Source organism: Terrapene carolina, unplaced genomic scaffold (assembly GCF_002925995.2).
Source record: "Terrapene carolina triunguis isolate 2854851 unplaced genomic scaffold, T_m_triunguis-2.0 Scaffold247, whole genome shotgun sequence".
NCBI lineage: Eukaryota > Metazoa > Chordata > Testudines > Emydidae > Terrapene > Terrapene triunguis.
The window spans coordinates 17,981,902-17,996,815 of NW_020664598.1; the positions used below are offsets into that span (position 1 = coordinate 17,981,902).

At 45.5% G+C, this 14,914-nt stretch overlaps 1 protein-coding gene across 1 annotated transcript; it reads right to left on the reverse strand.

Moving 5' to 3' along the window:
* Positions 1 to 1,148: 1,148 nt before the first annotated feature.
* Positions 1,149 to 13,510, reverse strand: LOC113407723 (protein mono-ADP-ribosyltransferase TIPARP-like). The gene is made up of 5 exons (XM_026657475.1): positions 13,392 to 13,510; positions 3,437 to 3,608; positions 2,986 to 3,173; positions 2,628 to 2,900; positions 1,149 to 1,587 (listed from the first exon to the last, which is right to left on the reverse strand). The coding sequence occupies exons 1-5, from the start codon at positions 13,508 to 13,510 to the stop codon at positions 1,149 to 1,151; spliced, it is 1,191 nt and encodes a 396-aa protein (XP_026513260.1).
* Between the last annotated feature and the right edge of the window lie 1,404 nt (positions 13,511 to 14,914).

Sequence of the window (14,914 nt, forward strand, 5' to 3'; positions counted from 1 at the left end):
GTTTCATATTAACTTTTGTGTTTTGTTAGCATTACAATATAATAAAATCAGAATGATAACTTCCAAGGGAATTCACTGGATCAGGGCCTACCATTATGCTTCAGTCTCTGCATTTTATGGGCAGACCAGATCATTCCTTATTGCCCATAAAACAGGGAATTTAATTAGTTCCTGAAGTCTCAGTCAAATTAAATGGAGGAACAAACTACCGGGTGTTTGAATGAAGGAAGAGGTACTGTATACTGAGTCTTCCAACTGGCACAAGATTTTAATTCATTTTAATAATCTTTTAGAACAGCAGAGAATGCATCAAAGGTTTAATTATCACTCATTTTTCAAACAAACAAGGAAATGTAACACCTATTAAAATGTATCATAAAATACACTGAACAAAAAGGGAAAAAAATCAAGCCCCCTGAATGGTAATACAGTATAACAAGATGAGTTGGGTAGCTTAACTCAGAGGAAACTGACTAATCCCAAGCACCCAGGAAGTCACTGTAATAATTTTTTGGCTCAATTAAGAGTGCTAATGCAAGAAGATCTGAGGCTTTCAAGAAGGGAAGGAGGATGTAAGAAGTTCTGCCCTGCATTTCCACTGCTGCTGCAACTTCTCACTGACTTTGTGTCCTACACTCCATGGGTGCTCAAAATTTGTAATAAGATAAGTTTTAATGCTACAAAACTTTAACAATTTTAAGTCTTGGGGAGAAAATGGCCATGATGGTCTAAAATAGAAGCCCTGAGTTAACCCCCTAAATCTACATTTAGGCATCTGCCCAACTTTCAAAATCTTGGCCCAGGTTTTTTTTTTAAAACTTAGTGAAAATATAACCATCAATAATGTTTGTACTAATGTACTGTGTTGAACAGCTATTAGCAAACTGCCCATCTGGTGAGAGGAGACCCTCTGGAAACCAAATGGACTCCTTTTTCAGGTATGCTGGAAAGCTTTTAGACACGTTCTTACCAAGCACTCACTGTGCATCCCTATGGGATGGGTTGTAGAACATTTTGTAGGGATCATGGCAGGAAGGAGATGGGGTGTGGGGGATGGAAAGGATGGTGTGCTGCTCCTGGGAAGTGTTGGGTGTCCTCATCAGTGAACCTGCATATTCATAGTGAGTATTAACTGCTTGAGCTGTCCATCAATCATCTAGCACCACAGGGTCAGATAAGAGTTTGTAGCTGATCAGGAAGTATGGATAGCATTGATAGCTATTGAAGATCACATAAATATTTGGACTGGTCACATTATCCACACATGAGTCAAAGCATTCCCTACCAGACTCTATTTGTGGAGGCTGCCAATAGCGCTTTTTCCCGCGTGTACATTTGCCGCCCAATACTTTGGCCAAGAACATGTGGCGCGGCCCACCCTTTCCTGCCTGGGCATAGCGGTCAGCCTGGTCTGCGCTCACAGTGAAATAGCAACCTCTGCCATACATATGTGATCCTGAGAGGTGAGTGTCAAACTTTATCTGGCAGGCAAACCCCAGGCGTTTGGCTGAGGTGCTGTGGAAGAGGTGCTTCTCTAGCCTCAATTTCTCCTCTGCTGAGAGGCTCTGTGACATTAAATCCTTCTGGCTGAGGAGGGAGCAAAGGAGAAACAAGTGTGGTTAGTTACTGACCTATGGGGAAACTTGTTACTTCCCCAGCACCTCAACCAGGAACCTAATCCCATCTCCACTCTGTGTGTCCGTCTTTTTGCTTCCTCAACATGTAGAAAACAAGTTGTAGGCTAAATGCCTCTCTCCATTAACCTGGAGTTCAAGTTCAAATAATCTAATCACTCACTCTGAAAAATGGAAGTGGGGCTACAGAAGCTCACCAAACTTCTAGATGCTCTAGCCCTCTAAACCTGGGTAATAAGCACAGTTGTATACAGCATGTGTAAGAGTAGGAGTGTTGCTCATGCATTTGCAGTTGTAATTCCTGTAACTTCTGTCTGCATCAATAAATCACCCTTCATTTAAGAAATTAAATTTGACCATCTCACTTATTCCCGCCTTCACACGGTGAGGCTTCAGCTTCATCCCAAACCTGAATATCATTTGTGACTCACTGTGTCTTTCTGGCTACCATGGAGGTGGTGACAGAGAGGCAGAGTTAAGGTTGTTTAAGTAACCTTAACCATGTATTTCTGCACTCTAGCCCTCTTTTTAAAGAATAATCACACCACATGTGGAGGCTGGCCATTTAAATCCCACACTGGAATGTAGATATTGACATTGTGCTGATGCATGGTTCAGATGTTGGAAATGTAAATCCTGGCACTAGTACCATGTGCTGCAGATCTGCACCCTGGGACTTAAGCCCTGAAATTCACAGTCCTTGTTTATGTATGCAGCAAGATCCCACAGTGCTCAAACAGGTCTTTCTTCCCATCTCTGAATATAGCAGGATCTGCACAGTGGGGCATTTAGCACCTGGATTCACTCATCCACCTCCTACCTACTGCAGGATCCACACACTAGCACATTAGCAATGAGATACAGATTTCCAGTCCTCAGAGGGCTCATATTTTTGCATCCCAGGCAATAAGCAACACAATCAATACTTCCACTCTGATCTAACCCTCTCTCTCTCTCTCTGTCTGAAACCCTCTGGAACAGCATCAATTTTACCTGCAGTATTTTTGCCAGAGAAAGTCATTCCGGATCCTGTGAACTGAGAGCAGAAGAACTTTGTCCTCTGAGAGAGACTTGTGGAAGAGGGTGTAAATGGTGTGGTACGCTGCTTCTGATGGCAACACCTCTTCCTGCACAAATGGGACACTGCCTTCTGGACGCTTGATCCAGTAGGCAGGATATGGGCCATTGTAACCATCTGTAGGATCTTCTCCAGGGACGTTAGAAGTGGGAGAATAATGCATTTCTGAGGGGCTGCTTGGAATTGTCCTAAAGTGAGAATAAGACACAATTTAATTCATCCTAGCACCACTTAGATGCCATTAGTGATGGTATCACTTGTGGCGTTCCTTACCACAGCTGTGGCAGCATCTGGAGGGGTGAGCGATAAGTGGGCCGGAGCTGGATAGTGTGGCTGTTTCCTGTATTATGGTTGTATATTAGACTCTGCTTGAAGTCCATGGTGTAGCGGTGGCCTCGCAGCTGGAAGACATGCTCTTGTGTGCAGTCTTCAAAGGCAGCAAGGAAATCATGCGAGAGGGGCTGAGAGGGGAGAGAAAGGGAGAGCTGCAGTTACAGTAGCTGGAAGAAGGCTAGTCACTTCCACCACGCATGTTGCTCCTCGTGGTTAGAGCTCACCCTCGCCCTGGAGCAACCAATCTCCTGGCACTAAAAGGAATTCCAAATCCATGTTCATTCAGTCCTTGCCTTCACCACCATACACAGACAGATCCTCAAAATGGATTTATACCCTGAAGAGACAGCCCTCCTCCCAAAAAGGGTGATCTGAGTCCTACTGTTTTTACCTCCTCGTATTTCTTCCAGATGCTGCCATCCTCCCAATATACTGTCCACTCAGTGGGGAAGTAGGGGTTCTGCTCAGGATGACTGGTGTTGGACAGCCGCCGTATATTACTGAAAGGCCCATGATGACCTATTTTCAATGTACTCAAGTTGACTATCCCAGACAACGCCTTTCTAGGAAAGAAGAAAAATTGCTCATCTGTAACTGGAGTTCTGAGAGTAGATTCAGTACAGATCCCCATTTTTGGGATGCTCTTGTGTCGCCTATATCGAGCCTGGAAGCCTCTAAGATGTTCTGACTATTGAGGACTCCACCATGAGCAAAATTGTATCTCCCCTCCCCCCCCTTTCCCTATTCTCAGTTCATCCTCATTTCTTGAGAGGGTGGAAGGAAGGGTGGGTGGTGTGAATTTGTATTCCAGTTACAGGTGAGTAGCTGTTATGTCTCCAGGTACTGTCAGGACAGAGCCACACAGTTGGGAGATTCACAAGCAATTAGTCCAAGGAGGTAGGGATGAGATTATTCTAATTAATAATTGCAAGACTACTCTCCTGACCTGGAGCCCAGGGCCAGGCTGAGCTCCAGGTAGCAGGTCTACAGATTTCCACTACTGTAACTTTCTGAAGGCATAACCTAGAAGCTTCTGTGAATCTAAAGGAATGCACCCTGGAACCTTCAGGCACTGGGATACCTGCAAATCCATGACATGTTTTGATAGAAGCTTTAGTCTACTTCAAACATTAGGAGATATCTTGTTCCCTAACTCTGTCACCACAAACCACAAATAATCTAGGGATTTATGAAAAGGAAACTTTTTAACGTGAGCCTTTCTTTTCTGGGAGGAACTTCTTCCCTATTCCATCATGAATGGAATCTTCAGCCTCTAAGAACTCAGGTCTGTTGCAGGAAGGATTCTACTCCTGGCCACAGCTCCCCTTTATTTCTGCTTACTGAAAGAGTACTACCTACGCTGTAGGAAACACTCAACAATTGATAAACAATCCAACTTTTAGAATAATGGGATCATTTAATTTTATGACTGAATTGTAACTTTTTGTACAGGGTACACTCAGACATATTCACATCAGGAGGCCAAAAACTATGTCTTCTGTTACTCTAGTAGACGATGAGGATGGGTCACTTTGGGAGAGATGTTACTTCCCAAAAAGAAATGATTAGGTAAGCAGTGTTCCTTTCTGATTCATAACATTGCTGCACTCTATGATGAAAGATGAGTAGCCAACAGTAAAGCCACAAATATGGGGATGGAAGAACAGAAATGCAGAAAATGACTGAGAGTGAAAGTTCTCTCCCCATAACCTAAAATTGTGAAATAATTTATCTGGGAACCACCCCATGCAGCGCCTTCCTGCTAAAGGAGGCCTCCATGGAGGATAAGAAATCAACTCTATAGGACCCGATGAAAGTACTCAGGAAACTGCCTGGCTGCTCTGCATATTTCTTCTGCTCATGAAACTGAGCAATCTCATTTTCAAATGTGCTTTGACACCCTCAAGCTTCCGTGATGCAGCTTCTGATCCATCTGGCTAGAAAAAGGTTTGGAAGCTCTTAGGCCTAGGCACTTAGTAAGGAGATCATGAGCCCTATTAGTCTCCTGCCTTTCCAAGTCTGACCTTTATATTTAGACATTAAGTGCTCAGTGCCCATACATGTTATGCCACAGTTTTACCATAGGATGCTTTCCTTCACACCAGAAGTAGAACGTGGACCAAATTGCAGAGTAAAACTTAATAGTAGATTCATGCCTTGAAGTGAGAAGTCTCTCTCTTATTCTACAAGAAGCTGATATGGCCTATGTTTTTCCTTTTGGTGCCCAGGCTGCTATCTGCAAGTAGTTCAAGTTGTGATGCAGAAGGGGCCTCTGATGATAGGAGGTGTGGTCTTTTGGGCAGGTGTCATGTCAACAGCTGGACCAGATCTCAGCACTAGGACCTCCTTGGCCAGTAAAACAGCAGGAGCATTGCTTGTGCCCCTTTTTCCCACCATGATCTTCTGCACTCCTTTCCCTATGATAGTGGAGGAAGGCATAGAATATATATGGTTTGGATATTTCTGAGCAAGGGCATCTTTTCCCAGGAACTGGGTATCTGCTTCCCTTGTGAAGTAGAGGCAAGTTTTTGCATTCCTCTTGCAGGCAAACTGATCCACTTCAGGTTGGGTGAGATGTTGAATCCTGGTTCAGCAACCATTCCATGTTGCCTGAGCAGAGTTCTCAAGAGATAATCTCCTTTTTGAAAGAGTGCTTTTTATATGGGATGCTCACATAGGATAAAATCTCCATTGCCTGTGAGTGGAGCTTCTAACACCTGGCTCCTCCCTGAGTGGTCAGACCCAGGGGTGGATTAATAATTTTGCCGCCCCTAGGCCGGGAAATAATTGCCGCCCTGGCCCCGCCCCGACTCCGCCCCTTTCCCACCCCCATTCCAACCCCCTCCCCAAAGTCCCCGCCCCAACTCTGCCCCCTCCCTTCCCCTATTGGATCCCTTCCCCAAATCCCCGCCCCCGCCTCTTCCCCAGCACGTGGCGTTCTCCCTCCTCCCCCCTCCCTCCCTGCCCCACGAAACAACTGTTTCGCGGCGCAAGCGCTGGGAGGGGAAAGAAACAGGACGCGGTGGCGCGCTTGCAGAGGAGGTGGAGGTGAGCTGGAGCAGGGGGGCGGGGCGCGGAGGGGACCTTCCGCCCCTGCAAATTTGCCGCCCTAGGCCTAGGCCTTGTCAGCCTAGGCAATAATACGGCACTGGTCAGACCACTACAGTTGTAGTATTGTTGACTTGCACTAGAAAATGATCTCCATTGATCTACAGCTGTACCACCAGAAGAATCAGCCTACCTGCTCAAAATTTTAGCAAACTGATGCTTTCCTCCTCTGTGGGAGCCCATTGGCCTTGTGCTGTCACATTGTACGTAAGAACGGCCATACTGGGTCAGACCAAAGGTCCATCCAGCCCAGTATCCTGTCTTCCGACAGTGGCCAGTATCCCAGAGGGAATGAACAGAACAGGTAATCATCAAGTGATCCATCCCTTGTCGCCCATTCCCAGCTTCTGGCAAACAGAGGCTAGGGACACCATCCCTGTCTAAAAGTGTTTCCAAATCCTTTGTGGCTGTCTTAGGGGTGAGCACCCTTGGGTCTAGCGATCATAGGGGATAGACTGGATGCTAAAGTTCAGGCAGATGGAGCATCAATCCGGTACATTTCTATCACACATTCATCTTAGGCATTGGGTATGAGGGTCAGAAATTGGGAATTTCAAACTAGAAAATTGGCATTCTTTAATACGAGTCTATTTTTTGTGGACTACCATCTATAAGGGCTACATGTTTCCAGGAATCAAGCTCTCCAGGGGATATAAAATTGCCCTAGTAGGACTACAATTATCTAGCTACATAATATCTAAAATGTATGTACAACTATTCTCACCGGGGGGCAAATTAAAAATGGTGAGTGGACTCTCAAGGGGAAAGACCAGAAACGTTCAGCTCTGCTTCTTTTGGCAACTGGAAGTCACTGAAGTGGGAGGGGGAAAGGTAGCACATCTCCTTGTATAACCTCACATAGAGCATTCTATGGCTTGGTGCAAAGTCCTCACAACTCTAACCTGTCAGAATTTTCTAGAGGGGTGCAGGCTCAGCCCAAGATTGGGCTGTATTGGCAATACTTGAAGGAAAAATGTAGTTCTTAGTGATTCCTGATGGGAAATACCAGCACTGGAGGAGCTGTGAGCTCCCTATTCCGCCAGCACCAGTGTATTCCCCCTAGTGCTCCCCACTAGAAGAAGCAGGAAGAGTGAATTGTGAAGCTCAGAGAGGAAACGAGCGCTATTATTTTCAAATGTAAATCCCTACATTCTTACACTACCTTCTGTTGGGAGAGTGCAGCATTACTGCTGCTAGCCCCTGTTTTCCCTGACAATGGTATTTACCAATCTGACCTCAGAGGGGATCAGGTTGCGTGGAGGCACAACTGAAGCAGCCCAGCAATCTACTCTGGTAGTAGGAGACAGCAGGTTGTCTACTATGGTGGTAGAAAATGAGGACCAGAAATGGAGCTCAGTTTCTTTCTAAAGGATAATAATGGGAGGATCCAGAGTGACGGACACTTGTTGTCCTCACAGGAAATAACATGAGGAGCCACTGCAGAGCTTCTGCCAGGCTACATGTGTGCACCACATGTATGCTGCCAGAGCTCTGACTAGCAACCATATTTGATTGGGTATTCTATTTGTTGTCAGTGCATGTACACCTATGCAGATCTTCATTATTTAAATAGTATTCAACGCTTAAATCACAAACACTTGTAAAAGCAACCACTGGACTGGTTTGTATCAGTCCTGGTACACAGCTGCAGTATCCTACAGGAAAGCCAGAATGAAGTAATGGTGCTCACCCTATGGAGTCAGTGTTTCCACAGCCAGATTAGGACTGGAGTTTCTCATCAACTTACTTGTCAATCAGTTTAACATGCACTCTCTCAGTGTCACTGTATAGCTTCTCCAGATGTTGCTGAGCTCAGTCGTTCACACTCTGCCAGACCTGGCTATCCTTCCACTTTATTTGCCAGTGGTAGGGATAGCGAGTGTGGTGGAGCTCACAGATAGACCCATGCGGGCAATTCCCCAAAAGAAAGTGGTCACCGATCTGGATTCCCTCTCTCTGATGAGTGTGGAATTGGATTTCCGTCTCACTCGCTGGCCGCTTTGGAAACGCTCCTTGGTTACATGAACCAGCTACTTTGAGCTGCACCTGCGCTTTATGGGCACAGGGGATGGGCTGTGGGGACGTGAATGTTCAGAAGCTGATATTGAGGCCAGAGAGAAAGCAGACCTTGGTCTTTTGAAGGAACATGATTCCTGGAAGAAAAGGAGAGGGTGCAATTTAGAAACAAGATGCAGATTGACTTTGGATAGAAGGCCCGGTGGCCTGACTCCTGCCCTACATGTATTATCTCCCAATGGGCGGTGCCTCTTCTCCTGGGCATCACACACACAGCACCACCATCAGGACACTATTCCCCTCAGCTTCACCTCTCAAAGCACACAAATTAGAATCCTTCCTCTTCTGGGATTCATCCCCCTATGGCATATACAAACACTACTCCCCTAGTTTACTCTCCTGAGATTTACCCTAACCCTGAACACTTTTCCCCTACAGGTCCTGGGTCCTGCAGATCTCCCTGCTTGCCTCAGGCTGAGAGGGGAATGGAGTTTCTATGCCATGCCTGGAAAGAATGGGTTTGTCAGTCCACATTCCCTACAAAGACTCCTGATAACATCCCTCACCCCTTGGGCCTGGCTGCAGCAAAGGGAATATTGACTGATTCTATATGGAGGTTATGCTGACGTCATTTACATAGGACTCTAAGGTTTCTAATCACAGGATTAATTTCTGTTTCACTCAGAAACTCATCTGAGACAGACTGACCATTTGCCCCCTTCCCTAGCAGTTAATGCTAGGAGGGATTCTCCCAAACACTTTCTGTGTCTTTGCCCATGGCAATTCCAACACATAAGCCAGAGGAGCTGATAATTTTGGAGTGACTGCTGCTCCCTCATTCACTACTGAGGTTTCTGCCTTCAGTTCTCTCCTCTTTTTCCTCCTCACCCTCTCTATCAAGTGGCACCTAGCAAAACTGAACTCTTATTGCTCCAACAATCCTGTCTATGCTGATGATTTGCCATTTTACCTCTTCATTTCTGACCTTTCTCCCATCCATCCAGTTCTGCAACTTGGCCTGGCTGTCTGACCTCTCTTCTGTTATCTGAAGATTAAAATGACCATAACTGAACTCTTTGTCTTCCTTCCCAAACACTCCCTACTAGCTCCTCTCATGGTTGACAATACCACATCTTCCTCATCATTCATTCTGGATTATCTTTAGAATAGATGCCTCTTTCTCTCTCTCCTCACATACCCAATACAGGTCCAGATCTTGCCTCGCCTTCTGCCTTGATGTCTCGAAGATCTGTTCTCCTCTACCTCTGTCTCCACTGCAAAAGGGCTCAGCTAAGCCTTCCTCAGCTCTCATCTTTCTTCTCTATCTGTCTTGACTATACCAATATCCCTCTCACTGGCTTCCCTAATACACACATTGCCCCCATTCAGTCCATGGGAAATGCTGCAGCTGCTAAAATAATCTTCCTGGCCTATTGCTCTGAGCAAGACTCACCCCTTGTTCTTTGAATATCACCAGTGGTTCCCTCTCAGCCACTGCACAAAATCTAAATTTCTTGTTACTATCTTTACAGGCCTCCTTCCTACTTATCTGCCCTAGAAAAAGTCAAGGTCCAGGTCTAAATATTTTAACAATAATTTCTGTAGAACTCTTTTGGTTTCATTCTTAAATTCTATAGGATTTTTTCCATTAGGGCTGACATTCCGTAAAGAGGACATGAAGCACTGGCTGAAACCCAGAAGTTTGGAACCTGGGGGCCCAGTGTACAACTGGAAAATGCAAAATCAAATAGGGAATTACTGCCCCAGCACTTCATGTGCCATTCTACCACATTCCTGTCACTGGTTTCTCCTAGGCTGATTTCTCCCACACCCTGCTTCTTATAATCTCTATATCCCACCATCCTTTCTGTGAATCCTTAATAATAAGGCAAGAAACTGCTTTGAACACCAGGCTTCAGTCCCATCTCTCCTGCCACACTTACAGCCCATGTCCAATACTTCTCTCATAGTAGCGCCCTGCTGACTTGGTCATTACTCCCTGATACCCATCTCCCTTGATGGAACTAATCCTGTTAGGAGTCGCAGAGGACCACTTGTCTTAGGTTTCATCTCTCCACACACACCCAACATTTGTACTGCTCTCTGTTTTCTTAGGCCTAACTTTTCCAACACGCACTTCTTCTCTAACCAGACGCCACATGGTACGGTCTTCATTAGCAGTAGGACTCTAATTATGTGTACCTACTCTACTGGCCATCACCTTCTCCACTCCCAGCATGCACAAACTCGTACCTTGCCATACCTAGAGACTTCATCCCTGGGCTTCAACGGCTCCCCAAGTACATACACTTAATCTCCAGTGAGACCCAACCCTGCAGGTTGCCTTCCACCGGCGGGGCCTGCTCATCTTTCGGTTTAATCTCCCACCCTGCTCCAAATACAACCTTCATTCTTGCCACTGCTGCTTCCTCTGCTTTTGTCTCTAGCCCTTCCCCGGTATTTTCTGTTCTCCATTTCGTGTGTGTGTTCTTTCTCTCCCTTCGCTCATTGCACAGAGGGAAAACAGACTCAGGTCTTTTGGAAAAAGGTGTCTCCTGTTACAAGGGAAGAAGGACCAAACATTATGTAGCACCTCAGGCTTAATTTCTTCCCATGTTCTGTCCACACTACTCCCCCAATGGGAGCTCGACCCACTCTGACCCACACACATGCAGGTGTCCATCGAATACCCAGTAGAACTACAACCCTGTACTGGAGAGATCCCAGGGGATATATCAATCTGCATTAATAAGCATTTGTAAAGTGTGTCCAGAATCTCCACTGGAGGGTGCTACTTACTCAGTCATATGTCAGACTGGATTTGGGAAGGGCAAATTAAGTTTATGGAGACTTCTGTCTAGGGAGCGCTGGGACAGAAGGAGATGTAGCCTTTAATCACTTTAATTTTTCTTTGTTTTTAAGAATTTCGTTTCATTTTTTTTAAAGTGAAAACTTTCACTTGGGAGAGTCTCCTGCCTGCTTTTCTCCAGTAGCCAACAACCGCCTCATTCCCACTTTTAAGTCAAACTCTCTGCTCTCCTTTGAGAGAGTGGCCTGCCTGTGTGTCTCAGGATGCAGGTATCAGCCTCATCCCCACCACAATGTGTATCTACAGGGAGAGTGGGGACACATTTTGAAAGAGAGAAAGTAGCACAGCTGCCAGGGGAGTGCAAGACATTGCCAGTGTGCATGCAGGAATGTGGCAGGGGGGTGAGCTGCTCATCCTTTCCCCTCTTCACTAATTTCCTGGCCACGCCTCTTGAAATAAAACAGGAATACATTACAGTGAAAGAAGGGGAGGGAGAAATCCGTATATATCCCCCTGCTTCTCTTTTATCCTTTTTCCCAGTTCTAATCCTCTGATACCCTGGCCTCTTTTGCCTTCACTTACCCCTCCCCTCCACTTTCTGTGACTCCTACCTCATTTCTCCCATCTGCTCCTTCTGTCTCTTGACTCTGAAGGTGTCCCCCTCCTTCGCTTTGTGTTCCTAATTGTTTGTGCTTCTGCTTTCCCTCCTGTTTCTTTCTGTCGCTCTGTCCTTTGCTCAGAGGGGAAGTGGGTTTCAGCCACGGAGGGGAAAGCAGCTCTTGGCAGAAGGAGAGAGTATGAGAAATGAAGAGTGTGGATGTGTGCAGGTAAGTGTGCTGGGAGGTCCATGCTCTAGCCACATCCAGCCCTGATTCTGCTTCGTCTGCTTCTGTCTCCAGACTGTCTTTGTCACCTCCCCCTGTATGTTCTGCTCTTCTCCAGTTTCTGTGTTTTTTCTTTTTCTCTTGTTTCTTTTCCTGGTTTTGTCCATTGCTGGGAGGGAGAGTGGATTCAGGCCTTTTGAAGGAAGAGGACTTCTGGCAAAAAGAGATACAGTGAAATGTAATGATGAGATACGGAGCAGCTCTGAATGCAGAGCCTCGGGCTTCACTTCTCCTCCAGCCCTATATACACTGGTCCCTCAGTAGGACCTGTAAGCCTGATTGCCTATACCTCTCACATAACCAGCCTACTTGGTCTGAATTCCCCATTATCTCTTTATATGTTACACCAGGCCCAGAGCTTCCTCTCCTCACAACATCACTACTTTTCCCCAATGGGGCCTCCACCCTACGATGGAGCACATCTCTCTGCTGTGAAGGAGAGGCAAAATCATTTCCATTATTAGTTGTGCTGCTTATTTATTTGTGGTAGTGTCTGCTGTGTGCTAGGTGCTTTCCAGCTCTAGAAAGACTGTTACTGTTCAAAGGCGCTTATAGATGAGGCTAGACAAGCAGAGGTCAGGGAAAGGGGAAGAACAAGAGGAGATTTATATAGCAGTGAACTAGGCAGAGTGGCTTAAAGAGCTGGGGCTGATTTGGTACTCATTTTCATGCCTTTTCCACAGGAAGTGCAGAGAGTCCCTTGAGGAGTAATTAGCCTGAGGAAGGCCAACACGTTCTTGAACTGCACAGCGCTACACACCCCCCACACACCTTTCATGGAGAGAAGGGAAAGAAAGCTTATCTACCCTTCCACATTGCCGCCACTGTTTTTGCCCAGCTCCTGCTCTTTGCAGTGTTTCATCTCCCATCCTGCTCTAACTAAAACCTCAGTTCTTACTGCTGTTGCTGCTTTGTCTTCTGCTTCTGTTTCTAGACCTTCCTCATCACCATCCCCAGCATTTTCCATTCTCCATTTCCTCTTTTTTTTCTTTTGCTCACTTTGCCAGTTGCTAAGAGGTAAAATAGATTCAGGTCTTTTGAAGGAAGGTGACTTCTGGCAAAAGGAGAGAGCCTGAAATTAAATGATGTGACATGGAGCAGCTGAGAATGTAGGGCTCTGGGATTGGCTTCTTCTCTAGCTCTGCATACACTGCTCTCTGACCTGGCTTCCTCCCTCAGCAAGGATGCTGCCCCTGGAATAGGAGCTCAAACTATTCTAATCCATGTACACACAATTACCTGGTGACACCACAGGCCTGCACTGGCGGGATCCCAGGGATAAATCTGAGGTTACATTAATGTTTGGTTTGTAGTAGTCTCACTCCTGTTTGCCCTTTAACTTACTGGGCGCATGTGGAAAAGTTGTAACCAGAGAACTGAAAAATAACAAGGGGCACTTGCCATAAGGGTCCAGGGAGAGGGAGAGAGAGGGTGTGGGTGGCTCTGGGTATGTTGGGGGTTCCACACTATGTCCACATCAACTCTGCTAAATTCTGTGTTAAATCTCCCCACCCTGAACTGAATATTACCTTAATCCTTGCTGCTGCTGCCGCTGTTTGTAGAGCATCTGCATCACCTTCCTCTGTATGTTCTGCTCTTCTCCATTTCCTGTGTTTTTTCTTTTGTTTCTTTTCCTCACTTTGGCCATTGCTGAGAGGGAATCTGGATTCAGGCCTTTTGAAGAAAGGTGACTCCTGGCAAAAAGACACTGAAATTTAATGATGAGACATGGAGCAGCTCAGAACATAGGACCCAAGTCTTCTCTTCTCCTTTAGCTCTGCATACTGTACAGTGGTCTCCCAGCAGGTCCTGACTCACTTGGAATTTGTTCTCCATTATCCTATGTATGGTACATCTGGTTCTGGACTTCTCCTGCCCTACTATATCAGTTTCGTCCATAACGGGACCCGATGCAGATACACCTATAATGCTGAGCAGAATGTGGCCCTGATCCATGCTTTGGACCTCTACACATTACTGAGATACAGAATCTATTATTCTTTATTTGTAAGTGAGAAATCAAGACACTGGCCATAGGAGTGCAGGAAGCTTGTAGTGTTTACACACGGAGCAATTTGGGGTATAGGGATGTGGTGAGTCCTGCTCTTTTCCTTTCCTCACTAAATTCTTCCCATCCCCTCACTCCCCTACTTTTGGATTAAAAAGCAGGGATGTATTACACTGCTAGGTTTGTAAACTAACAAAAGGAGCCTTGAGACATTAATATTTATTTATCCCTCTGTGTCTGTTTTTCTTGTTCCTCCTTTTTTTTTTTTTTTGATCCACTCAGACCCCTAACTTTTTTATCTTCCTCTCCCCTATATACAATCAGTCCCTTCTATGAATTCTACCTCATTTTTTCTACTGTCTCTAGACTCTGATCTTCTTCATTTTCTATGCTCAGTGGTTTGTGCTGCTGATTTCTGGCTTTTGTCCCCTCAGTTTTGCAGGGAAAATCCTGCTGAGCCCTGAGCTGAAGCATGCTCAGAGTGGCTGCAACCTTAGGGAATTAAGTTACAAAGCTCTAGAAAGTGTCTGAGTATATGCAAACTGTGATTTTTTTTCAAAAGGCTTGTAACCATGGCCAAAGTTGAGTGGATTTTCACAGGGACAGCAAAAGGTATGTCCCTGACATAAAGAACATGCCCCTGGCCAAATTTTAAATTCCTGCTCCAAAGTACAGGAACACTAGAGTTCCTCAAATAAAAGATATATTTTAACATGGGCAAACCAATATAATTTTCCCTAGCCTCATTCTCAGAAATGACTGACCTGTTTTGGTTAAAATTTGCCAAAAAAATATAATCAGCGTGAGACAGATGGCTGGTATGTAAAATTTCAGTCCAAAGGGTTTGGCAAAGTTATAAGCAACTAAAAACAAGATCCAATCATGGGAAATATTGGGCAACCTTAATAATAGGTAGTGCTACCAACCCTAGCTATGCCATGTAAAATTTGACTCCAGAACTGGGGTTTTGGCAGCTAGAAGCTGTTTTGGTTAATTACTTGTTTTGGTTGATTATTTTTGCACTTTTGGCTTTAATGCATGAAA

Bases quoted from the DNA above. Each gene is read 5' to 3' on its own strand.
- LOC113407723 (XM_026657475.1), bottom strand. From the start codon at position 13,510: ATGGCCAAAGTGAGGAAAAGAAACAAAAGAAAAAACACAGGAAATGGA. The intron at 2,901-2,985 runs GTAAGGAACGCC...TTCTCACTTTAG, and splicing joins CAGATGCTGCCACAGCTGTG to GACAATTCCAAGCAGCCCCT. The intron at 1,588-2,627 runs GTAAAATTGATG...CTCCCTCCTCAG, and splicing joins CTCTGGCAAAAATACTGCAG to CCAGAAGGATTTAATGTCAC.